This window comes from Atheta coriaria, unplaced genomic scaffold, assembly GCF_025399875.1.
Source record: "Atheta coriaria isolate IRGN ID8LTWV9N9 unplaced genomic scaffold, Caltech_Dcor_3.1 hic_scaffold_3_pilon, whole genome shotgun sequence".
Classification (NCBI taxonomy): domain Eukaryota; kingdom Metazoa; phylum Arthropoda; class Insecta; order Coleoptera; family Staphylinidae; genus Dalotia; species Dalotia coriaria.
In genome coordinates this window covers 4,776,419-4,804,071 of record NW_027045445.1, presented here as the reverse complement: position 1 = coordinate 4,804,071, position 27,653 = coordinate 4,776,419, and the positions used below count along the sequence as shown (strand labels likewise).

At 43.3% G+C, this 27,653-nt stretch overlaps 1 protein-coding gene across 1 annotated transcript in view; it reads left to right on the top strand.

The window, feature by feature from the left end:
- The window catches only part of dpy (fibrillin-like protein dumpy), an 85,664-nt gene that overhangs the window by 20,981 nt on the left and 37,030 nt on the right, over positions 1–27,653 (top strand). Inside the window, 28 exon segments of the mRNA XM_065317191.1 lie at positions 1,334–1,532; positions 2,536–2,640; positions 3,315–3,431; positions 5,275–5,406; positions 5,458–5,573; positions 5,635–5,887; positions 5,951–6,193; positions 6,487–6,740; positions 6,797–7,526; positions 7,586–8,092; positions 8,168–9,334; positions 9,408–12,567; positions 12,626–13,143; positions 13,208–14,122; positions 14,185–14,367; positions 14,426–16,378; positions 16,441–16,578; positions 17,336–18,115; positions 18,321–18,776; positions 19,150–19,293; positions 19,348–19,419; positions 19,477–19,560; positions 20,190–23,045; positions 23,235–23,450; positions 23,723–23,905; positions 23,963–24,454; positions 24,510–25,661; positions 25,727–27,646. Coding sequence (XP_065173263.1) covers positions 1,334–1,532; positions 2,536–2,640; positions 3,315–3,431; positions 5,275–5,406; positions 5,458–5,573; positions 5,635–5,887; positions 5,951–6,193; positions 6,487–6,740; positions 6,797–7,526; positions 7,586–8,092; positions 8,168–9,334; positions 9,408–12,567; positions 12,626–13,143; positions 13,208–14,122; positions 14,185–14,367; positions 14,426–16,378; positions 16,441–16,578; positions 17,336–18,115; positions 18,321–18,776; positions 19,150–19,293; positions 19,348–19,419; positions 19,477–19,560; positions 20,190–23,045; positions 23,235–23,450; positions 23,723–23,905; positions 23,963–24,454; positions 24,510–25,661; positions 25,727–27,646 — 19,045 coding nt within the window.

Here is a 27,653-nt window from a genome sequence, read left to right as displayed (position 1 = left end):
TCAGCTGCGAGGGCTAATGAGAGCAATCGCATCCTGCGATTGCGCGCGATCAAAAGCTCGAGCCGCATAATCATGCCAATATTGCATTACTTACCAACCGGCTACTGATGCCGTAGCATTACGTTCGTTTTGTGTGCATTGGAATCTCGAATTTATCATTGGCAATTATTTTGATATTATCGAGCCAATCATATTAGTAATCGTATTAAATTAAGAATAATGACCGCCAAGAACTGGAAATGTTATTATATGTTATGAAACGAGAAATAATTTTCGTTTTGTGAATTAATTCCGTGAAAAAAACCGAAACCCACATAGAAATTTTACAATTATAAATTTCTGTGTGTAGATGATGATTCCATAAGCGGCACACGGTTCAATTTTTATAGGATACGCGAGGATAGTCCTATTAAGCGATATATTGCTCGAGGAAAATCGTGACCGCTCACTCAAACGTTAAATTATAACTAGACAATAAATTCGGAATTCATCAAAATCTTCGCCTCGCAGCCTACACAATGATTAAATCGCTGAATGGAATAACGTTATTTCAGTGTTGGAAGATTTTTGCACGTCGCCACACAGCTGGGAAGTGTTCAAAGATGCTAACAATGCCAACGCCATAAAAATTTATAGTATTGTATATTTCATGATCAATTTGTACGAATTAAGTTATAATATAAATTATGACATGTGATAAATCAAAGATATCGATATAAATCGTGGCCATTGTCGTGTGTTTTGGTTTTTTATTTTTATTTTTTATTGGTTTTGTCGTCGCTGCTCGATATCTGGTTGGCGCTCGCGCGCGCGTAATAAATGGTCATGTTAATCGCGATTTATGGCGGAATCGTGACCGCTGAATGTGTAAGGAATTAAATTATTCACTGGGCATCTTCTTGAAGACACATGCGCTGTGCGAAAAATTCAATTTACACGATTTTCTCCCGACGGATGCATTTGCACGACCAGACACAATACCCGAGCGCACGCCGAAAAATATCGTTACAGTTTCCCACGGCCGCGTCGTGGTGGTATGAGTTGTTACCAGTCGGAATGTAATTCCGCACACAGCGTCATGCCCAGCGACATATACCACTACCGTCGGAAGACAACAATAAGAAAATTACACGTCCTCACGAAGTTGAGATCGTGTCACGCGTTTCCTACTTTGATTGTTTTTACGCCGGTATTAACCCGTAATTATCCCGCTCGACTTGACTCATCGGCTGTGGTGGATTATACACGCAGACGTTAATTACGATGCGTGCGCTTTGACGCCTTTTTGCTTTGATGCTGTGTGTAATTATCTGTGTGTGATTTTCTGTTGCAGACTGTCCAATCCTACGGAGGGATTGGATTTGGTATCAAACACGAGAGATTTCTGCTAAATTTAGAAGATGGCTATTTCGGATGTCAGATGAACACCTCAACGGACGTCATGCAGCTGTTCGAACTGTCGCGGTTGTGTGACGGCGTGCCGGATTGTTTTCTAGGCTCCGATGAACTTCGCGACGAATTAAAATGCACGAGTGAGTATTGCTCCCTGCCCAAACCCCGACTGCGTCTCAACCTAGAGAAAGCTTACGCACATGTGGTGCGAAATAAGTGGGGGGACGAACATCCCCGAACTAATACGTGCAAATACTCTAAATCTATTTCCGCACTCGGCGCGTCGACCACACACTACACGTGATTTATTCTACTGTGAAACGTGACAATAATCTGTTCTGTAACACGTACAACACCGTCGCAAATCGTGAAATTTTACTACTCCAAGAAATTCACTTATTATACTGCTATTAAAAATAATGGGATTATTTAAAACCCCGTTAGATGGAAAATTTAACTATTATCATCGCATCCCACATCCGTTGAATATTTTTCTTTTATTTAACTTTAACTTGTTTAAAACGCTGCTTTAGCATAACGGATGAGTACAATTAAGTGTTAAATTTAATTACGCACACAACGAGGGCATGGTCGCGGAAATTGAAACAAAAGAACTCATAGAAAACCAAACTATCAAGCGTAAACGTTTTACAGACGCAATTAATTAAATCCAAACAATTCCCCAGCTACGTACAGCTACGATTCGTGGAGGTTATCGATTGTCCACGCGATAAATCTTAATTAAAATAATTTATTAACGCCGCTCTGCGGTTAATTACGACCGCCTGCTCGTTATACTTTCCCCGGCTTGTTTACAATTTTAATTCGTTTAATAATACGTTATTAATGATTCATCGGCGGAGATTTTTTCGATTTGCATTGCGCATCTTATTACTTATCCAAGTTTAAGGTCATGGGTAAATCACGTTTCGAGTAAGATTTTTGATGCGAAATCTTCGCATCAGCGGCGCACGACGCCGACGGAGAATCCCTTTGTTTAAAAGCTCGCTGCCAGCGCGTATTAATCTAACGAACGTTCGACAGTAATGCGATGTTCACCTTGCTTCGCGGTTAATTAATTAACGAACGATCGTTAATCTTAAACCCGCTTGCACATGTTTACATATTAATCTTGTGTTGCAGACGATTGTCGAAAAGACGACGGCACCGAATGCCAAAACGGTGCTTGCCTGGACAACAATTGTCATTGCAATGACGGATTCGGAGGATGCAGCTGTGAAGTACCAGGTAATATTTTCTATAATAACAAATCGTGATGAACGTAAATGAATATGTTGTACATCGAGATGAAGGATGAAAACCAATTCGTGTCGTCTGATGATGGTGATTTAGGTGTCGGGAGTTAAGCGCGCGTCGTGTAATTAATGTAAATATGGCAGATTTTCGCTAGCGTATCAGCCGTGCGCAATCTTGTTCGCCGCACATATGACCTCACGACGGCGCGCGCGTTTTATCTCGAGGGATCATTAATGCCTCCTCAAGTCAGTGGCCATAATATGCGCCTAACACAATATGCGAGATCTCGCGAGACAGATACGCGCAGCCCTCATATAAATGGTAAGACACCAAGTATAGGTACTCGAAGGCACAGGAAATGTTTCCAGCTGAAATTGCTTTCCTCGCCAAAGTGTTTGTTTTGTATACGCGTGTTGCGTGGAGTACATTCATTTGGAAGATTGCTGCTCCGCACGCTGTGGAAGATACAACTCGAGGGCTGTGTTGTTTATTTGTCCATCTCCCACAATCCACTGCATTACAAGTAATAACTGCCGTATCAAGATTGTGCGCTGCGGAATGTGATTATGCGAACATAACTACATAATTCTTGACTTGAGGAAAGCAGAGCCCTCTGCGTTTTGAGATAAACTATAAATATACGTGTATTGTGTGTGTTTTTGCAGATGAAAACGAGTGCAAATACAGGCCGTGCAGTCCATTCGCACAGTGCACGAACACCCTAGGGAGTTTCTTCTGTACTTGTTACTCAGGTTACACTGGAGATGGTCTGCATTGCGAGGGTAAGTCAATTTTTAAATTTTTTTTCTAATCCCAAAATGTGTGGTCGTTTCAAACGCATAAAAAATATATCATGCTGTGATGCTATAAATCAAATAAAAAGATTGTGTTTGGCCCACCGATAGATAATAATAGGTGTGTTTGAGAGCTTTATCCAGAATCAGAATTAATGGCGTCCAATAAGAGAACATTTCAGTACATTTCGAAATGGACAAATTGAATACACACAAGGAAACGATTCGCTTGGACATCGTTTTCGATTAGGTAGAAAGCTGACGCCCGAAAGCTGAAAATCCCTTCTATGCGTTTGTAAGCAAACACGAACATGAAACGCTCAAGAGCGCGCAATCAATCAAATCAATTGACGAGACAAATAACCAGACACATTTGTTAGTCACTACACAAGTACCTGTTCCGCGTTTGACCGCTCACAGAGAGTTATTGCTAGAATGTAGATGGTTACAGCTTACACGATTCCATTGATTAGATGATTAGTCGCTGTGATTTTTATCCGTTTTCGATCATAAATTTCGGTGTAATTTTGACGCCAGTACTGCATATTATCGCATATTAATCAGTTGCCGCGCGTAGTTTTTATTCCTCGCTGTCAGCGTTTGGAACTTAATGGGCATGGACGTGTTGAAGTGGAGAAAACAAATGGGTGGCATTTGGGCGATACCATCACCCAATGAAGAGAGACCACCAATATGGATTAAATGGAATATAATTGACGAAAATGTTTAGATAACTGCGCGCTCTCTGTGGTAATTTATAATCGTATTCCAGTTTCGTTTCGATAACAGTTAGAAGGCGGCTTTTATTATCGCAACATTAGATAACCGTTTTGCTCTCGAGTGTATCCATCTCTTGAATTAGTAACGGTGGATTGCGGGCGATTTTTTCACACACAAGAAACGGTGAGCAAGCGCAAACACGCAGGAAAAGCGATTTCATGTTGGGCGTCCGGTATGAAATTGAATTGCGTGCGAACGTTTTCCATAATTTTCTCAGACAGCCTCGGACAACATACTTGTGGTATTTCAGATTTCAATTGCGCTCCAACCCACAATTTACTCGGGTATTGAATTGCATTTGAATTTATTGTGGGCGTTTCAATGTTGAGGTTTCCGTTTAACTCGAAAATTTTTCGCCGATTTTTATTGTTACAAATACAATGTGACCTCTGTTATTGTACTCTACTCTGGAAGTACCCGGAAGACCTGAACGTAGAAAGATGTACTATCTGGCGTGAATACTGTGTGTCACCTCGACGCGACTGGAAAACGTAATAAATGTACTCGTCGCTTGGTCTCGTTGTTTTCCTCTCGGGCAGTTGTCAGAGATATGTTTCCATTACGAAATAAAATATGCGGTTGGACGTGTTGGACGAGGTCTCTTGCCGCTCGCCATTGATGGAAATTCGCGCGCGCGCGCACACGCACTGGAAACCCTGAAGAATTTACGGCGATAATTAATGTCTATCATCGTCTCTTGTTCTAATAGACATTCTTGTTGAAAAGCGTCAATTCCGGCCGTCCGCGAAGTTAGGACGTTGCTCTCGCGGGTACGTTGATCCCCACTCGCGGCGCGATGCTGACCAACCGTGCGGACCGCGATTCGCTCTGGCAACTCTCGCGAAGAGCGAAGAGCGTTTGATGATGCCAACAAACGGATGGAACGCATGGAAAACCGGGTGGCATACATTTCAGACTTTTACTTTCCGAAAAAAAATCCGCGAGGAGTCGGACTCGCAACTTTCAATTGCATACCATACCATACCATAACATGGTGTACCAGAAAAAGACACAGAATGAAAATAAAAAATTGCAATTTTTGTTTATGTAGATATTAATGAATGCGACGACCCCGCAATCGCAGCCAGGTGTGTACAAAACGCCGAATGTTGTAACCTACCAGCTCATTTCCTCTGTAAATGCAAACCTGGTTTCCAAGGAGATGGCGAATCCCGATGCATTGGTAAGTCCCAAGTACATGACCCAATTAGAAAATTAATTTACAAAACTCTAGATATTGATGAATGCGCCCTGCCAAACACATGTGGTCATGGTGCGTTGTGTCAAAACACACCTGGTAACTACAGTTGTGTGTGTCCGGAAGGTTTCCACGGCAATCCATACGATGGGGTAACATATCCTCCTCCCAAAAATATATTTTTCTTTTAAACCATGTTTCATCCAATAATAGTGTGTGGATTTGAACGAATGCGACTCCCCGAACGCCTGTGGCCCAGGAGCCCTCTGCACCAACCTACCAGGAGGCAAATCCTGCACGTGTCCACCCGGCTATGAAGGTAATGCCTTCACAACAGGTTGTTATGACTCCGATGAATGTGCCCGTTCTCCATGTGGTCGTGACGCGCTGTGCTCCAACGCGGAAGGCAGTTTTCGCTGCGCATGCCCTCCGGGCTTCATCGGCGATCCGACCGTCTCCTGCACAGGTACGATCACTAATTCTATAGGTAATAATGATGTGGTAATCGCTTGCTAACCACCCGCCTTAGATATTAACGAGTGTGAGTCAAGCCCATGCGCGTTGAGCGCGCAATGCGTCAACACTAACGGCAGCTACAGTTGCTTATGCCCGGCTGGCTTCACGGGATCAGCGCGTGAAGAATGCCTGGACATCAATGAGTGCGGCAGGTCAGGCGCTTGTGGGATTAACGCAAAATGTATAAACGTACCGGGATCTTACAAGTGCCTGTGTCCGCAAGGGTTCACCGGACAGGGACACTTGTTTTGTGAAAGTTAGTTGAAAGTTTCTAATTGGTTTAGACCATTTCACGCACGCTTCTTTTGCTTTTATGCTTCAAAATATCACTTATTTATTATCTACACTTTACTTACACTTTATTTATTTTAATTCTTAACTTCTTGTACAGTCTGTTTTTATGTATTGCGTATGTTATCCTTTTCATTTTCAGCGTTTAGAATGCGATGCGTCTATTTTTTCTATTCCAGTATTTTGCTGTCTTTTTTCTTGCTAGGTTTAGTGTCCTTCTAACCTGTGCGCAGGTATTTACATAACAGTTATTCTCAGATATAAATGAATGCGAAACAAATCCGTGCGGCGCGAATGCACTCTGTAAGGACACCGTAGGCAGCTATGTCTGCGTGTGTAAGGAGGATTACGTCGGCGATCCCATAAAGGGTTGCGTTGATGTGGACGAGTGCAGCACGTTGGAGCAGCCGTGCGGGACGCATGCCGTTTGCGAGAATACCTCGCCGGGCTTTAATTGCCTCTGCCCGCAAGGATACCGCGCGAGTCCCTCACCGAAAGTCGCTTGCGAACAAGTAATACCCGCCCATGCGTGTGTACCGATCGTCCGACTAACGATGCTCTCTTCTAGGTGGACGTCAACATTCTCTGTAAATCTAATTTTGATTGCACCAACAACGCCGAGTGTGTGGATGCGCAGTGCTTCTGTCAGAAGGGTTTCGTGCCGAAAGGTGCGAATTGTCTCGATGTTGATGAATGCGCCGCGGAGCCATGCGGGCCGAATGCGGTGTGCACCAACACAGTGGGAAGTTATCATTGTGAATGCGAGAATGGACATGTGGGCACACCGCCGCGGGTGCAATGCAAGGCGCCTTGCGAAGACGTCAAGTGCGGTGAGCATGCTTACTGTAAGCCAGACGGACAAGAAGCCTACTGTATATGTGAAGACGGATGGACGTTCAATCCGCGCGACATATCCGCCGGTTGTATCGACATCAATGAGTGCGACAAAGTGAATGGTCCGAATGGCAGGTGTGGCGTTAATGCGATATGCACCAACACTCCCGGCGGGTACGGATGTTTGTGTCCGCCGGGATTTTCAGGAAATCCAGCGCAGAAGTGTGTCGACATTGATGAATGTAGCAGGTCACATGCGTGTGGACTGGGTGCCATATGCATCAACACGGCTGGCACGCATACCTGCCAATGTCCCGAGGGGACTGTGGCGGACCCAGATCCATTCACCAAGTGCAATGAGATTGTTACTTGTAACAAAGATGATGATTGTCCTGGGAATGCTATTTGTGACCCGGACAAGAGATGTTTATGTCCTGAACCCAATATTGGGAATGATTGTAGACGTAAGTATTACTAACACTTTTTTTACCACAACATAATTACCAAAATGGTTTTATAACAGATCCCTGTGAATCAGTCTTTTGTGGTCCCAATGAACAATGTATGTTGATAAATCAAGAAGCAAAATGTATCTGTACCGCTGGGTATACCGGATCCCATTCAGGTTGTGTTGATATTGATGAATGTGCTGGTAACCCATGTCCACTTGGTGCCGTGTGTAAAAACCAACCGGGTACCTTCACGTGTGAATGTCCCGGAGGAACCGCCGGTGATCCGTATAGATCTGGTTGCACGAAGGCCGATCTGCCTTTCAGTTGTTCAGCCTCGAAACCTTGTCCCCCAGGCGAGCAGTGCATAGCGGATGACTTTAACGGTGAAAACGTGTGCATCTGTGTGCAAGGATACGTCCGTGATCATGAAACCGGTAAATGTCGTGATATCAACGAGTGTACTGAATTACGAAACAAGCCGCCATGTGGTCTCAATGCAGTGTGCAAAAATCTTCCTGGCAGCTACGATTGCCAATGCCCACCTGGTTTTAATGGTAATCCATTTTCGGAATGCAGTGGTACGTCATCATCAATCACCCACATGTTTCATGCCCATACTGATTTTGTTCGTGTTTGCTTATTTGTTGTTACAGAATGCAACTCCCCCGACTGCAGGTGTCAACCCCCATACAAACTGGTCGATGGTAACTGCGTGTTGGCTGGTTGTTCCAAGAAGGAAAAGTGCCCGCCCGGCGCCGAGTGTATTACAATTACGGGCGGCGTGAGTTATTGCGCCTGCCCGAAGGGTTTTAGAACATTAGACGACGGTACGTGTCAGGACGTTAACGAATGCAAGGAGAACCGCGTTTGCGGGTACGGCGCCGAGTGCATCAACACGCACGGAAGTTTCGAATGCAAATGCCCGCCCGGTTATGGCGGTGATGCTTATAATGGACTCTGCGCTCCAGCACAAAAACGCTGCATCAGCGATAATGAATGCTCAGCGAATGAGAAATGCGTGCAGCCTGGAGAATGCATATGCCCACCACCATTCTACTCAGATCCAGATGATAACAACAAGTGTAAAAATCCCTGTGAACGTTTCCCATGTGGAATCAACGCCAAATGCACACCAAGTGATCCTCCAAGATGTATGTGCGAAGTGGGTTTCAAAGGTGACCCGCTTCAAGGATGTACCGACATAGATGAATGCGTTGACGCACCATGTGCATACGGTGCGCATTGTCTCAACGACAAAGGTGGATACAAATGTGTATGTCCTAAAGGTATGACCGGAGATGCTTACAAATCCGGTTGCATCCTAGACACACCAGGAACACTCAAGTCCGAATGTACATCTAATAATGACTGTGCGAATACTCTCAGTTGTGTTGATGGTACATGCATAAGTCCATGCGGTGGACTATTATGTGGTTCACATGCATATTGCGAGCCTGACAAACATGCTGCCTGGTGCAGATGTTCAGTAGGCTACAAAGAAAACAAGCGTGGCGAATGTGTCTCATTATGTGACGGATATATCTGCGGTTCAGGAGCACAATGTATCGTCACCAACAGTGGTCCCACCTGCAAATGCTTCGATGGTTTTATTGGTAATCCATTCGCGGGCGGGCAATGCACAACCGATGTCTGCTCAGCGAAGAAACCATGCCAAGAACCGCAGATATGCATCGGCGGGCGATGTAAAGAAAGATGCGAAGGTGTTGTTTGTGGTGTCGGTGCACACTGCGACAAATCATCGAACAAATGCGTGTGCGATGACTTTTTCATTGGCAATCCGGACCTCATTTGCATGCCACGTAAGTAACATGATCTTGATCCGCATAACGACGCTTACATAACACTGACTACATTGTTAATTGTCTCTTACAGCGATCTCGGCCCCCGCATGCAATCCGGACTGTGGTCGGAACGCCCACTGCGAGTACGGCATCGTTAATCAATGCGTGTGCAATACTGGTACCACGGGCAATCCCTACGAAGGTTGCAGTAAGGTGGAAACAAAAACATGCCGGACAACACAATGTGGAGATAGTGCTGAATGTCGAGAATTGTACAACAATGTGGAATGCGTGTGTCCGGCAGGCTTTGGTGGTAATCCGTACGTCGGTTGTCGGGATCTCGACGAGTGCAGTAACAACGCCTGTGGTGAAAGTGCCGTTTGTATCAACACTCCCGGTAGTTACGACTGTCGTTGCAAAGAAGGTTATGCTGGTAATCCATTTGTGATGTGTGCTAGAGTCCAAGGAGGTGGGGTATGCCAAGATGCTTATTCGTGTTCGTGTAATGCTAATATTCTGTGTCCGGTTGGTTTCTCATGTGAGAATGGACGTTGTAAGAACCTCTGTGAGAATGTTCGGTGTGGCCCACGTGCGGGTTGTGACGGTGGCAAATGTGTATGCCCACCTGGTTACGTAGGAAACCCTCGAGATATGAAAAACGGCTGCAACTTGAAGGACCAATGCAACAACGATGCGGAATGTAAAGATTCAGAAATCTGCTTCCAGCTGGGAAAAGGTTTGAGGAAATGTGTTGATGCATGCAGTAAGATTCAATGCGGGCCGAATGCGCTGTGTGTGGGTGCTAATCATCGATCATCATGCATATGCGCCTCTGGGTATTTCGGCAATCCGGGTGATTTAACCATGGGTTGTCAGTCCGAGGAGCGGGTCAACATGCGCGAATGTGAGCGTGATGGCGATTGTAAGAAGGGAACTGTTTGCGGCATGGACGGCAATGGAATCCAGAAATGTATTAACCCGTGCACGTCTGTAGCTTGCGGGCTGCACGAGGTCTGTCAATTAGGCAAAGGCAATCAACCGAACTGTGTGTGCAAACCGGAGTATATGTGGAATCCCGTTACGTCGCTGTGTGAAAAACCATCCGTCCCCGATTGCACGCTGGATGCAGACTGTAGGCAAACTGCAGCATGCACATCCGATGCCCTTGGCGTCCTCAAGTGTGTCTCAGTGTGTTCCCACTTTACATGTCCCACAAATGCGGTGTGTATCGCTTCCGATCACAAAGGCAGCTGTCAATGCTTGGATGGCTTTACTGGTAATCCCAATGACCGTAATGGATGTCGTCCGTTATTGCAGAATCAATGCACGTCCGATGGTCAATGTTCCGAGTTGGAAAAATGCGCGAAAGTTAATGGGATCTTCACATGTCGTCCCTCTTGTGAGTACATCAGCTGTGGACCACACGCCGTTTGTATTGTTAATAACCACGTAGCACAATGCCAGTGTCCACCGGGCCCCTACGCCGGTAATCCTAACGATCTTATAAATGGTTGCAAATCGGTACCATGTGTTTACAATGTCGATTGTCCGCCCACGCAGTTATGCAACAGATTATCGCACACTTGCCACGACGTGTGCAACGAAGACTCGTGCGGCATCAATTCCGTCTGCCTGGCTGAAAATCACAAAGCGATATGTCAGTGTCCGCCCGGTTTTCATCCCAATCCAACTGCGGAGATTGAATGTGGTCAGTTGGATAGTTGTAATCCAAATCCATGCCACCCATCGGCGATTTGTGAAGGATCCCCGTCGGGACATACCTGCAAATGCCCAGCGAAATTCATCGGAGATCCATTCCAAACCGGATGCCGCCCGGAAGGAGATTGCCTACATGAAGATGACTGCCCGATTCAATCTGTGTGCAAATCAGGACGCTGTGTGAATCCCTGCGAGCATATTACATGCGGGCCTAATTCAGTCTGTAATGTGATGAATAGAAAACCAGTTTGTGCTTGTCCAGCAAGATTTGTTCCGTCTCCGAATGGGCCCCAAGATGGATGCACGCGGACTACCACGAGTTGCTCAACTGATTTAGATTGTGGCAATGATATTTGCTTTAATGGCATTTGCAAATCAGTGTGTAGGAATAATGATGATTGCACCTCGGACGAACGATGCATACAAAAGATGTGTATGATTCCGTGTGCTGCTCACACCCAATGCCCACTCAATCAGGCATGCACAGGCGGAATGTGTATTATGGGATGCCGTGGAAACAAAGATTGTCCCACGGATCATGCTTGTATCAACAACAAATGCCAGAATCCTTGTTTGAGCGACAATGTTTGTGGGCCGAATGCTTTGTGTACCTGCGTTGACCACCAGACTATCTGCCACTGCCCAGCTGGTTTTGATGGTAACCCAACACCTAATCTAGGATGTATCCGTATGCCTACCAGTTGTACTACCACCAGTGAATGTCCCACGAATCATATGTGTATTGGGAACATGTGTAACCTACCATGTAGTGATACCAGCTTCTGCGCAGTAGGAGAAAGGTGTTATAACAATGTCTGCGTGAAGGTATGCTACGGTGATTCCAATTGCCTTCAAGGAGAAATCTGTGTCAAAGGTGTCTGTCAACCCGGATGTGCCACAGATTCCGACTGTAAACAAACTCAAGTCTGCACCAATAACAAATGCAGGTGTGCTGTGGGTTTCATCCAGGGACCTCAAGAATGTATGGATATTGATGAATGCGAAACTAAACCATGTCACAAATCAGCAACCTGCACCAATATCCCAGGGTCTTACAGATGTACCTGCCCAGATGGCACTGTGGGTGACCCATTCTTCCACCCTGGTTGCCGTAAACCCAATCAATGCGACAATGATAATGAATGTTCAGAACTGTTGGCATGCAGAAGAGGAAAATGTGTTGATCCCTGTATAAGTCAAAGATGCGGACCTGCTGCCGAGTGTAACATCTTCAACCATGCAGCATCCTGTGACTGCCCATCAGGTTACCTAGGAGATGGTTTTGATACCAAACTGGGATGCTTCAAAGTGGAATGTTTAGCGGATGTTGATTGCCCTGATAATAAATTCTGTGACACAGAAAATAACAAATGTGCAAGTCCCTGTGATAAAATGGATTGTGGGAAAGGCGCATGCGCAGCTCAGGTCCACCGTGCCACGTGTAACTGTTTCAGTGGGTACCAGTTAATTGATGATCATTGTGTTGATATTGATGAGTGCTCGTCATTAAACCCATGTCATGCATCCGCAATGTAAGTTATTATAGATTATATTATGAATATTTACAATGTAATGTTAATTATTTTACAGTTGTCAAAACACGCCTGGAGCATACACGTGCTCATGCGCTGAAGGCTTAGTAGGTGATCCGCTCACTACCGGTTGCCGTAACCCAGGAGATTGTTTCACGGATACCGACTGTCCATCATCCGCGGTGTGTGTTGATAATCGCTGTAAGAATCCATGCGAGGTTGCAAACACCTGCGGCAAGAACGCAGATTGTATCCCGGTTGGTCACCAGGCGACGTGTAAGTGCCCAGCGCAGACACGTGGTGATGCCTTAGTAGAATGCGTCCGGATTGAATGCATGGACAATAATGATTGTGGACAACACGATGCTTGTATTAATTACCATTGCGTGAACCCATGTAGTTTGCCCAACGCCTGTGGGCAGAAAGCTGACTGTGTAAACTCCAACCACAATGGTATTTGCACGTGCCAACCGGGATATACTGGTGATCCACAACTTGGTTGCGTGTTGGTGCAATACTGCGCTGCGGATAATCAATGCCCATCAGGGACAAAGTGCAGCAACGGTGTTTGTAGCTGTAAGTATAAAATTTACAAACTTTTAAAGACTTTATGTGTTAAATTTTTGTTTCCTTTGATTAGCAATCTGTTCCTCGAATCGTGAATGTATCGGTGATCAAATTTGCATTCAAAGCACATGCGAAGCAACATGCAAGTCGAATTCCTCATGTCCTGATTTTCAATTTTGTCAGAATAACGTGTGCACGCAGGAATTCAAATGCCAAGTACACAAAGACTGTGAATTCAATGAGCGTTGTGTCCGAAACAGTTTAGGACAAAACGAGTGTTTTGACGCGTGCGAAGGTGCAATTTGTGGGCGCAATGCCGACTGTACATCAAAGAACCACAAAGCGGTATGCGCTTGTAAGAAAGGATACCGAGGAAATCCCAATGATGAACGCCACGGTTGTATCGAAGTGGAATGCGAGAACAGTGCACAATGCAGTAATGACAAATTGTGCGATGAAAACATGTGTAAAATTGCTTGTCTCGTGCATAATCCATGCGGGAAGAATGCTTTGTGTTCAGCCGAGAACCACAAACAAGAATGCTATTGTCAACCTGGTTTCACTGGTAATCCACATGTGGGATGTCATTTGATTGATTTCTGTGCTGATTTCCCTTGTGGACCAGGTGCCAGCTGTCAAAATTCAAGAGGATCTTTTAAATGTCTATGTCCAGATGGAACAATAGGTGATCCCTATAATGAAGGATGTAGACCTCCGGTTGAATGCAATGTTGATCATGACTGCCCATCTGCTACTTCCTGTGATAGGACTAATGGAATCCACAAATGTAGAGATGTTTGCTTACAGACAACTTGTGGACCTAATGCTGAATGCGTACCGGTTGATCACGTCGGGCATTGTACATGCCGAACAGGGTATCAGGGTAATCCATCTGATATTCATATTGGATGTAGACCGAAACCAATATCTTGTCATACAACAGCAGATTGTCCTAGTAATACTTACTGTTATGGAGAATCATGTAAACGTAAGTATTTTACTTTAAAATTTTAAAATCAAAACAAATTTAATTTTTTAAATTTTCTGTAGCTACGTGTGAATCAAATGAAGAATGTGCTCTATCCGAGGAATGTCTCCAAGGACAATGCTTAAATTCTTGTGAATTGCGGAATGCCTGCGGAATGAATGCCAAATGCAGAATGGACGATCACACCAAAGATTGTAAATGCCCCGCTGGGTTCACTGGAAATCCGGATTTAGAATGCATAAGACGTGAGTCATAAATTAATTTTATTTAAATCAAATACCAAACATTCTTCTCTTTCTCCAGTGCCAACATCTTGTTTATCAAGTCATGACTGCCAAGAAAACTTCATTTGTACTAACCGTACTTGCGTGCCAGAATGTAAAATCGACAACGATTGTGCTTTCAATGAAAAATGTCTCAAAGGCAGTTGTATATTGACCTGCCGCGTGGATAACGATTGCTTCCTAGGTCACATCTGCGTGAATAACGTTTGTAACTTTGGTTGTCACAGTGATGACGACTGTAGTTCCAGTGAACAATGCAGGGATAACATGTGTATAGAACCATGTTTAGACAACCCCTGTGGACCCAATGCGCTATGCACAGCTAGTGGCCACCGTACCACATGTTCATGTATCAAAGGATTCGTTCCAAATCCATCTGCAAAGGTGGCCTGTGTCCGAGCACCTGCCCCGCCATGCACTAACAACAAACAATGTTCATCTGGTAATGTCTGCCTAGAAGGTTCCTGTAGATCTGTTTGTTCAGGTGATGAAGGTTGTCTGAGTAATGAACGCTGCGAGGTGAATACAGGTGTTTGTAAACCTCTATGTCGACGTGATGATGACTGCGAGTTTGGAGAAATCTGTGAGAGTCTTGTTTGTTTAACCGGATGTCGAAGTGATTCAGGGTGTACCAGCAATCTGGCATGTGTCAATGGAAAATGTTTAGACCCATGTGATTCTCCAACCGCATGTGGTACCAATGCAGAATGCACAGTGTTCAATCACGACAAGGTATGTAGTTGCATGGCACCATTAGCAGGTAATCCATTTGATTCATGTCGGTACCCTGTCAAACCATGTTTGTATGATTCTGAATGCCTTGATGGTCACGCATGTTATGCTGGGTATTGTGAGCAAATGTGTCGCAATGATAAAAACTGCCTGTCAGATGAAAGATGCGTGAAGGGTACCTGCAAAGCAATTTGTAACTCGGATAGTAAATGTGGACAGAACCAAATCTGTGAGAATAGAATATGCGAGATTGGTTGTCGAAGTGATTCTGTATGTCTACATAACCAAGCGTGTATAGCAAACAAATGTCAAGATCCATGTGAAGCTGGTACGGTAACATGTGGAGCGTGTGCAACCTGCAGTGTGAAGAACCACGTAGGTCAATGTAGTTGTCCAAGTAACTTCTTGGGTAATCCATTGATAGCATGTACAAAACCAGCGACAAGGTGTGATGGAGTATGTGAATGCGATGAGATAGGATACTGTATTAAATCATGCAGAGGTGACCAGGAATGCGCATGTGGGGAGATGTGTTACGAAGATAAATGCCGTACCAAATGTTCAACCTTCAACGCATGCGCACAGGGACAAGTGTGTGAAAATGGCGCGTGTAAACCCGGATGCAAATCTAATTCGGACTGTGCCAGTGCAGAATCTTGCATAGAACGAAAATGTCAAGATCCATGTATTGTATCCAACCCATGTGGTAGGAATGCAGTTTGTAGGGTATCTGAACACAGAACTATTTGTCTATGCCCTGATGGGTTCCATGGTGAACCCACTAAAAGCTGCACACCTTATGAATGTGAAAGAGATGATGACTGTGAAAGTAACAAGAAATGCAGTGCGGATAAAGCATGTAAGAACCCATGTTTAGAAAACAACGCATGTGGGGCCAATGCACAATGTAGGGTTAGTGACCGAAAAGCACAATGTTCCTGCCCACCTGGATACTTTGGTAATGCAGCAATTGAATGTAAACAAGGCGGAAATGAAGAATGTCTTAAAAACCCATGTGGAGAGAATACGAAATGTAGGGATACCAATGGAGGTTATGAATGTTCATGTGCCACTGGTTGCATAGGTGACCCTTACAGAGGATGTGTCTGTGAAGGGCACCTAGTAAACCTATGCAATAAAAAACGATGTGGGTCCAATGCCCAATGTAGAATTGTCAATGGTAAAACAGCACAATGTTTCTGTCCATTGGAATACCCATCAGGTGACCCAACAATTGAATGTAAGTAAACATGCTCACCTACCTTACAATTCCAATGTATTCCAACCATTATTTCTATTCAGGTACTGCCGAAAGAGGTGTTGTTGATTGTAGAACCGAAGGATGTGGTCAGAATGCTGAATGTATCAGAGAGCAGGCGTTCTTTGTATGCCGATGCTTGCCAGGAACCTCCGGTCGTCCGGAAGTAGAATGTAGACGAGGTAAGTGCCCAGTTGTACATCCGACACCCACAAATGGAACACTTGTGACACGATCATCGATGTGTTTTGTACAAAATTGTCTTTTTGCACGACGTGTTGAGTTGCGTAGGTTAGCTCTCAATGTTTATGCACGTGACACTGTAAATATATTTCCTACATAAGTTTAGAGACTCGTAGCCACACACCCCACTCTCAACATGAGGATGTCATGCCCACAGTGAATGTTGTGCGGTGTGGGCATCACATCGCCTGTGTGAATATGTGGAATGTACACTTCAAAGTTCCAATCTGCCATTGAACATCTTCCTCACATCCACATATTTATTCAACTCATAATATCTATCATATACAGTTAGTTATAGTAGACATTTGACTCTGGCATCTGCAGGATGTTAATTTCAACTGCTGCAAGTGTCATTGTCGTGATTGGGCCAAAGTCAGATTGGGAACTGTGAAAGGAGCATTCTCACATTGTGTTTTGTGTAATTAGTCCCTATCTGGGCTGTCGTATATGCTTGTATATACTGCCGCTTCGCTCGGTTGGCGATGAGTTTTATATATTTTTTTTGGTAATGTTTGTTAATATTATTGTTGTTTATCTCTTTCACCATCTATCGATTACTATGTCCTATCGTCACTAGCAAGCATGTGATACAAAGTTGATTATTGTTTTCGTATTGTGAGATAATTTCCTTTCACGGTTCTTACACAAACGCTTCTCTATTTCTTGCTCATGTCCCCTGATGTCCCCCCATAGACATGGAATGTAACAGTGACCTAGAATGCCCGAACGAGAAGGCATGCATCAACTCGCAATGCATTGACCCGTGCAGCTTGCGTGGGGCATGCGGGCTGAACGCCATTTGCAAAGTGGTGCTCCATAGACCCAGGTGCTCGTGTCCCCAGTGCCACGTGGGCATGGCGAACACCGCGTGCCACCCGGACCCTAAATGCCAGCACACCCCCGAGGCCCGGCCGGCACCAAACGTGCAATGTCTTGGGGACGCAGACTGCCCAAATACGCTTGCTTGCAATCAGCGTGCGGGAGAGTGTTATAATCCCTGTAAAAGCCCTTCGGTGAAGTGCAGCTTCAATAAGAAGTGCGAGGTGCACAACCATCGAACAACCTGCGTCTGCAAAAATGGTTTTGTTGTGAATGAACATGGTGAGCTTGCGTGTGCCCCTGATAATCTTGAATGCACACAAAGTAGTCAATGCACGTCGAATACGGCGTGTATGGACGGCCGGTGCCAGAGCCCCTGCGCGAAATCGCCATGCCCCCCTGATAAAGCTTGCGAGGTGCTTAATCATCAACCCATTTGCATTTGTATGAAAGACTGCAATCCATCGCTATCAATATGCCTAAGAGACAGTGGCTGCCCGCCTACGCAGGCATGTAGAGCTTTTAAATGCGAAGATCCTTGCGCCACTGCCAGTTGCCCAGCTGATACCCCTTGCTATGTCGAAGAGCACAAACCGATCTGCAAATTTTGCCCCCACGGATTTGTGTCAGACTCGAAGTATGGATGTCTCAAAGGTAATCAAAAACGAGTGCGAAAAACGCCCGACCATGACACACACGTAACTACTTATTACAAAATGTGTTTTTTGCAAAACAATCTTCCTAATCGTTATCTCTGTTATACGTGATGCCTCATTTCACTTCAATTAGTTACTAATATCTTTTTGTACATAGTCTATTGTATATACATAAATATTTTATTATTCTTCTCTATTCGCAGTTGATAATTCAAGTGGGATTAAATGCGCAAAGGACGCAGATTGCGCTGAAGCACATACATGTGTAAAGGGCGCATGCGCTGATTTATGTCTCACCTCGTGTGGCAAAGCGGCAATATGTCAGCCACACGGACACATGGTGACATGCCGCTGTCCGATTGGATACGAAGGCAATGCATCCATTGAATGCTTCCCAAAAACAGACACCTCCTCAACCATGTCTCCACTAAGTCAAACCCAAACTACCTCACCTCCAACATCAAAACAAGTTCCTTGTATAAAGGTCAACGATTGTCCTGTGAACACTACTTGTGTTAACAGTACCTGCGTTAACCCTTGTAGTCATTACAAACCGTGTCCCAGAGGTGTTCAATGTGATGTAATTGGCCACAGCATGTATTGCAAGTGCCCGTTACCCTTGAATAAGACAAAAGTGCCTGGATGTAAAATATTTCCAGGTAAATTGGATATTGTATCAGGAAAGGAAGAGTTGCAAGCGCAAAGCATGATGAACTTGGTGACCCTCTAAGGTCACCAGCAAGGTCCACGAACAGGAACCTGAAATGCCAAAATCTCAAATATTCTTTATTGATTGTGTATATAAACTATTTGGTGGTTGGGTGTTCGGTGGGGTATGGGTAATGGTTAAATGGTGATGGTTCTATATATTTTGTTGTCTATTTTATTGATGTTTAATCAAATTTATGCTTTTGAAGAATTTTCAGCTTTGCTTCTCTTTGTACGTATATTATACCATAATTTGGCTCTACCTTTATATAAAAACCAATCATAACCAAGTTACTTAAATCTGGTAAATTTGTTTCTCATTAGAAGTCGCGTGCCATGCTCATGAACAATGTCAGGCGGATCAGGCTTGTATCAATGGAAGATGTGAGAACCCTTGTGCTGCTTCCAACCCATGTGGGCACCAACAAGACTGCCAAATACAAAACCATCAACCTGTTTGTGTAAAGGGTAAGACTAGTTATAACCTTCTTGCAAATTATTTGCTTACGCTTGGCTTTTCAGTGTGTCAATGTCAAAGACACCAGGATTGTGGAAGTTATGGCTTAATATGCGATGGTTGCAATTGTGTTCAACGTAAGCTTTTCCCAAATTTAGAAATGATCATGATACTAATTATTTTTTGAATACTAGATGAGGAACCTGTCATCACCAGTGGATGTGAACACTGCCCACCAGGTGTACCCTGTGACCCTACCACTGGCGCCTGCATAAAGGGTAAGTGTTTTGGAAAATCATTTTCAAGGTCATTTTAACAAGATACGTGTTGCTGTTTTGCGTAATATCATTATATCCCAAACATTCCCACCTCATTAAGAACATCCAATCACCTAACTACAGCTATTGGATATGGAATCATCGCATAACGCCGAATGGACCAGGGACATATTCACAGTATAAATCCTGTGAAGTAAACATTTACTGCATCATTCATAATGTCAATTCGTGTTTGACTGTTTCAGACATTAACTGTACAATTGTATATTAATCTCTTTACCTCTTCCTTATATCGCATTGTACATCAAAATGGCAACACTTTTTTTATGTGCGATTATTGTATACATATTCTATGCTAAACTTTCGCTACAAAAGGCAAAAGAGACTGCCATCTTGTAAAACATGAATGTACTTGGGACAAGTATATGTATTTTATGTGAACTCGGTTACTTGACGTAGAATGAATCGTTGTCTATTTAGTGGGACCTTTTGGTATGTTCGACTTTTTGGTGGTGGGGTTGTTATCATATTTACAGCTTGAGGTGTGCTTCCATCACCGTGTATACAGATTCACTGATTGGTAACATAGATGTATATACTCATAGGTTTAACTCTTTTTGAAATAACAGATGATGGAACAACGCGGCCTGCTTTTGAGACACAAACTATGTCCGTAACCAAAGCATTCACTACCACCACTAATGCTCCTGTACCTACCACAATTGACAGTTATATTACGTCTACATTACACACAGACACAACGTTAGAGTCTCACACTACCAATGATCTCTTATTGCCTGAAGTGACAACAGAAAGTTTTATTGATAGAGATTCAGTTACTTTTAATCCTGTTACTAGTGGGACCAGTAGTGGTTCTGAGGAGAGTACTTCTGAAATAGGTTCTTCTGTAACTACTTCTCATAGTTTAGAAATATCTACTTCTTCTGATTCTCAGACTACTTTTTACCAAACTGGTAAAACTGAAGGTACTTCCAGTATAGCGTCAGTTACGGTAAATGATTTATTGCCTGTGGAAACTACTGCTACCACTGAATCTATTAGTTCAATTACAACTGAAGGTATACCTTTTACTTCATCTCCTGTTATGACCACCAGCAGTTCTGAAACAACACAAGACTTAGGTTTATCTTCAGAAATTTCAACTGAGAAAACTACTATTAGAATCACTACTGAAGGTATACCTTTCACGTCAGGTCCTAAAGTGACTACTAAGGAACCAATTATTCCTGGTAATTTGTTTACTTCAGGACCAATAACAACTAAGACTTCTACTGTAGGAACAACTGAGGTACCTTATGTAACAGATGTAACTGACGATGATATTGTCGAGCATGATATTACTGATACTGATACTGATTATACTGTTAGTGAAACTCCTGAGGTGACCAAAAAGTATGATACTGTTGATAAGACTACTTCTGCGACAACATCTTCATATGTTGTCACTTCTGAGACAACAACACAATCTACCCCTGAAACAATTACAGGTGATACTTCTACTATACCTACTTTGTTTACCACTGAAGATGTTACTATATCAGAAACCCCATCCGTGACTAAGAAATATTATACTGTTGGTCCAGAATCAACTACAGAATATACCTCAACAGAATCTGATATAACACAATCCACACAAACTACAGTAACATCAGGTATTACTGTACCTACTAGTTCAACCACTAAATTAGAGACTGAAACAACTGAAAAAACCATTCCCCAAGTTTCTAGTACCCAGCAAACAATTACAGAATCTAATATTATCACAACAGAAGAAGTAACAGTTTCGGAAATACCTTCAGAAACTAAAAAATATTACACAGTTGGCACAGAATCAACTTCAGAATATATTTCCACAGAATCAGATATAACACAATCCACACAAACAATAGTAACATCAGGTATTACTGTGCCAACTAGTTCAACGACTAAATTAGAGACTGAAACAACTGAACAAACCATTCCCCAAGTAACTATTACCCAACCAACAATTACAGAATCTACAGAAGATGTGACAGTTTCAGAAACACCCACAGTAACTAAAAAATATTATACAGTTGGTACAGAATCAACTTCAGAATATACCACAACAGAAACTGATACAACCCAATCCACACAAATTTCAGTAACATCAGGTATTCCAGAAACTACTAGTCCCTCTACTAAATTAGAGACTGAAACAACAACTAAACCTTTTGTTGAACACACAATTCCACATGTTACTGGTACCCAGTCAACACCTACAGAATCCATTGTTCCCACAACAGAAGAAGTAACAGTTTCAGAAATACCTTCAGTAACTAAAAAATACTACACTGTTGGTACAGAATCCACTTTAGAAAACACCACACCTTCAATTACAGACACAACTCCTAAACCAACAACAAGTTTACTAACAGAAGCAACGACAAGACCAAATATTGAACATACAATAAAACATGTCACAGCCACACCTGCTGGTACCACACCAACCGTCACACAAGAATCCACGACAAAACCTTATATTTACACAACAATAGAACACGTAGCAGGTACTACAGAACACACAGAAACTTCCAAAGTAAATGACACTGTCTATGTCACTGCCAATACTGTTAACACGCCAAAGTACGAGCCTACTACTATAACCACACCCAAACCGGAAACAACAACACAGCCAATCGTAGAACACACAATAGATCATGTCAAAGCAAATAGAACTACTGAATCAAGTGTGACTGAAGGTACACCCACATCTACTATCAAATATGTTTATGCTGAGACCACAGAACATGGTAAAATGGCTAGTGAGGTCACAACAAGTGAAGGTACATCCACTACAGAAGTAGTTACAAAAGTATCAGTTATTAATGAGACTACCTCCAAGAAAACATCATACCCTGATATTTTCACAGGGTATACTGTCCCTGTTATAATTTTAACACCAGATTTAACCACTGCTCAGACACCTGTTAAACCTTCTGAAAAAACAACTCAGACACCAATAATTACAGAAACAACTTTAGGTGTGGACCTTTCTGAGGTCACCACTAGTTCAGATATTTCTAGTAGCCCTGATCTGAAAACAAATCTTACCACTGCCCCATCTTTAATTACTGACGCAACCACTGCCATTACAACAGAAACACCAGGTGTTCAGACACAGACAGATATTATTTCTACAACTACCCAAGAACCATCCACGCTGTTCCCTGTCATAACCGAAATTAACACTCCCATAATTCCATCGTTTACTGACATCATTCCAATTAAAAACCTTACCGATGTAGTCGTTAATCAAACTAAACCATGCCGCAAAGATGACGATTGCACGCCGCTCGAGACCTGCCTGAATAATCAGTGCGTAATCAGTTGCTCAATCGGAGGCCGGTGCGCACCGAATGCAATTTGTACAGTTATTAACCACGCGGCCGTATGTATGTGTCCACCCGGATACTCAGGCGATCCCAAAAGGGATTGTTTGCAAGGTATAAGGTCTAATAATAAGCAACTAGTCATGTAAATAGACTCTAAGTATAAATCTAACTAGTGCATGTTGTAGATATACGAGTAATATTAATTTAGGTCCCAGAAAAAAAAAAACTGAAAATTTTTTATTTCATTGATACATATTGGTGTTAATCAAAACTAATTTGATTTTAACGAATCTAATATAGAACCCGGTCATCCAAAGGCACCCAAACCGTGTGAGTCAGATAATGATTGTCTAGAGATCGAGGCGTGTTACATGTCGATCTGCCAAGATCCGTGCGAATTTGCTGACGTTTGTGCTAAATCAGCAAAATGCCAAGCGAAAATGCACCGGCCGATTTGTACATGTCCTCGTGGTTACGAAGGCAATCCAGCAATAAAATGCTTCAAATCAAGACCAAGTAAGAAATCCAAAAAAAATGCCAAATAGCACACAATCACTTCCTTCATCACAATAACTTTATAACTATAACCAAAATTTAATAAATTAATTTGGATGTTGATTGTGTGCTATAGTTGTATGATATTTAAATCACAACTATTGTATATTGTACATAAACTTAGTTGAGATTTTATAGCACACTCAATTGCTTATGATGTACAAATTAGTTTTTTGTAAATTATTACTACTTCTGTATAAAACTACTATCTATTTCTCTGCACGAACTATTAGTTGGTTGCACTTCGAATGAGCACTGCCCGATAACGGAGGCTTGCGTGAATGGTGCCTGCAAGAGACCATGCGATCTTCATGATCCGTGCGCACAGAATGCTATTTGCATTAATACCAATCATGGTACGGACTGTAGCTGCGCCGAGGGATATCAAGGAAATGGATATGTAGGCTGTACACCAGGTAGAATTCAAAAGAAAGTAAAATTAGCAAAAATTCATTTTTTTCCCATTTTCTTAGTAATTGATTACAAACCAATCTGCCAATACAACGAAGACTGCCCACCGAATAAGCTATGCGATAGATTAAACAGGCTATGCATTAACCCATGTTTTGAAGATTCCTGCGGAGATAACGCAGAATGCATTCCGAAGAATCACGGAATAGACTGCCAATGTTTACCGGGACACGTGGGTAATCCCTATGTGTTCTGTAGTTTGGTTCAGGGTTGTCACAGTGATAGTGAATGCCCTACCAATTTGGCTTGCATCAACACCCAATGTGCTTCACCATGTAAATGTGGATCAAATGCTATTTGTGATGTCATCAATCATAAACCACAATGTAAATGCCCTGAAGGATATGCGGGTAACCCTTTGACAGGATGCAGTCCACCAAGTAACCCTTGTGATCCAAACCCTTGTGGATTGAATGCATTCTGCGAGTTGGATAATGGCAACCCCATTTGTTTCTGTCCTAAAGGTCTTACTGGAAATCCATTTAAGAACTGCAGTAAGTATTTTATTTCTTTTACTTCTAATAAAGTTTCTAATTGAGTTTATAATAGTTCCTGAAGGTGATGAGTGCACACCAAACCCATGTGGTCCCAACTCTGGATGTAGATTAGTAGGAGGTCAAGCAGTTTGTTTCTGTCTGCCTGAATATGAAGGTACACCACCAACAGTACCATGTGCATTACCTGACAACCCTTGTAACCCATCACCATGTGGTCCTAACACACAATGTACTATTTTATCCAATGGTTTTGCTAAGTGTACATGTCTGCATGGATACCTTGAAAGCCCCAATACCATCCGAGGTTGTGTAGAACAAAGAAACCCATGTGAACCTAACCCATGTGGTCATGGAGCTCAGTGTGATCCACATCGTGAACCAGTTTGCTTCTGCCCATATGGACTCATTGGAAACCCTTATAGAAGCTGTGCTGAACCAGTGCAAGCACCTGTCCTATGCCAACCTGGACCATGTGGGGCCAATGCAGATTGCTATGTGTCCAACAATGAAGAACAATGTTACTGTAAAAATGGATTCATTGGAGATGCTTATGTTGGATGCACTTTACAACCAACTAATCCATGCATTCCAAACCCCTGCAGCCCCGGTGCTATTTGTGTACTCAGCGAAAACAACCAACCTGTATGTCAATGCCCAATTGGAATGGGAGGAGACCCAACCGGTGCTGCTGGATGTCATGGATTTGAATGCTTGGTAGATTCAGATTGTTCTCAATCAGCTGCTTGTATTGGTCACAGGTGTAGAGATCCTTGCCCTGGATCTTGTGGCGTGAACGCTGATTGTAGAGTTGAACAACATCACCCAGTCTGTACCTGTCACCATGGTTTAACAGGAAACCCAATTGTCAGATGCTACGCTTTACCAGCTCCAATGCCAGTGAATGATCCTTGTATGCCAAACCCTTGTGGACTCAACACCATCTGCCAAGTACTCAATGGAAGAGCAGTTTGTTCTTGTTTGCCTGATTTCTTGGGAGATCCACAATTTGGTTGCAAACCAGAATGTACATTAAACTCTGACTGCCCAGAAGACAAATCCTGTTTAAATAGACATTGCGTCAACCCCTGCAAGATTGGTGCCATTTGTGGTGTTAATGCTGTATGCCAGGTTCAATACCATACTGCTACTTGTCTGTGTCCTGAAGGGTTCACTGGAGATGCTTTTATTCAATGTATACCAAAACGTAAGTCTCTTTAATTTTGTTATACAGTGATATTATTTACATTTGTATGTTTTTTCTTTCTTTAGCAATTGTTGTTTACCCGGTATCAAACGTATCAAGACCATGCTACCCCTCACCCTGTGAACAACACTACGCTTGCGATAACTACGGAGGTCACGTTGCTATCTGTGATCCGTGTTTGGGACCTAACGCAATTTACCACCCGCAATGTAGACCTGAATGTCTGACCAACGCTGATTGTCCCTTCAACCGTGCTTGCCTTGGAGAAGTTTGTGCTGATCCCTGTATTGGATCTTGTGGTGTGGGAGCCACTTGTATGGTTGTTGCACATACACCAGTTTGCAGTTGCCCATACGGTCTCCACGGAAATCCATTTGAACATTGCTCCGTTCCACCTCCAGATGATCATGGTACCTCATGTGAAAACATTCAATGTGGTTCAAATGCCGATTGCAAACAACACTACAATGACTTAACCTGTGTTTGTAAACCTGGTTTCTTCGGTAATCCATGGTTTGCTTGCCGACCAGAATGTGTCATCAACTCTGATTGCGGAATGACCAAAGCCTGTATCAACAATAAGTGCGTGGATCCATGCGCGGGCGCCTGTGGACTCAACTCTCAATGTGAATGCATCAACCACATCCCAATTTGTTTCTGCCCTGTGGAACACACTGGAGATCCATTTGTTTCTTGCTATCCGTTCAAGCAACCACCACCACCAATTGAGAATCTACCACTACCAATTAATCCTTGTGATCCGTCACCTTGTGGACCTTTCAGTAGATGTTTAGTATCACCACAAGGGTTCTCCGTTTGTTCTTGCCTACCATCTTATAGAGGAACACCACCAGCTTGTAAACCAGAATGTGTGGTTAGTTCAGAATGTCCTCAGAACAAGGCGTGTATGAATCAAAAGTGTGTGGATCCATGCCCAGGAACATGTGGGTTAAACGCAAGATGCGCTGTTATAAACCACAACCCAATTTGTACCTGCCCAGCTGGACAAGATGGTGATCCATTTGTCAGGTGCTATGAACCTGTTGTAATTGAAGAACCTAAAACACCAGGCAATCCATGCGTACCATCACCATGTGGACCTAATTCTATCTGCCAAGTTAAAGAACGCAGACCTGTTTGTTCCTGCGTAGCTAACTACATTGGAAACCCCCCACACTGCCGACCAGAATGCACCATCAGTTCAGAATGTCCTCAAACCAAGGCTTGCATCAGAGAAAAATGTGTTGACCCATGCATTGGAAAATGTGGTCACAACGCAAAATGTTTCGTCATTAATCACACTCCAGGTTGTACATGCGATGCAGGATATGAAGGTGATGCATTCATTGGTTGTTCAGCAATAATTATCCAGGAACCAATAGATCCCTGCAATCCTTCACCATGTGGGGATAATTCACAATGTTCGATTCATAATGGCGCCGCTCGTTGCACATGTATCCCACCATACATTGGCAACCCTTACGCCGGTGGTTGCAGACCGGAATGTACGATAAATTCTGATTGTCCTAGTCATTTAGCTTGTCTTGCTCAACATTGTAGAGATCCTTGTCAGGGATTATGCGGTATTAATGCAGAGTGTAGTATCGTAAATCATGTTCCGGTCTGTTCATGTGCACGAGGACTCATTGGTGATCCATTTACATCCTGTCGACGAGATATAGAGAGACCACCTACAAACCCATGTGAACCAAGTCCATGTGGACCCAACAGTCTATGCAGAATCAATAAAGGTCATGCTGTATGTTCCTGTCGTCCAAATTACAACGGAGCACCACCAAATTGTAGACCTGAATGTCTTGTTAGTTCAGAGTGTAATCTGAATCAAGCTTGCATCAATCAAAAATGCAAAGACCCATGCCCAGGAACCTGTGGAATCAGTGCGCGTTGTCAAGTAATCAACCACAACCCAATCTGTAGTTGCCCTGCACATTATGTTGGAGATCCATTTGTTCAATGTGTTAAAGGTATGAT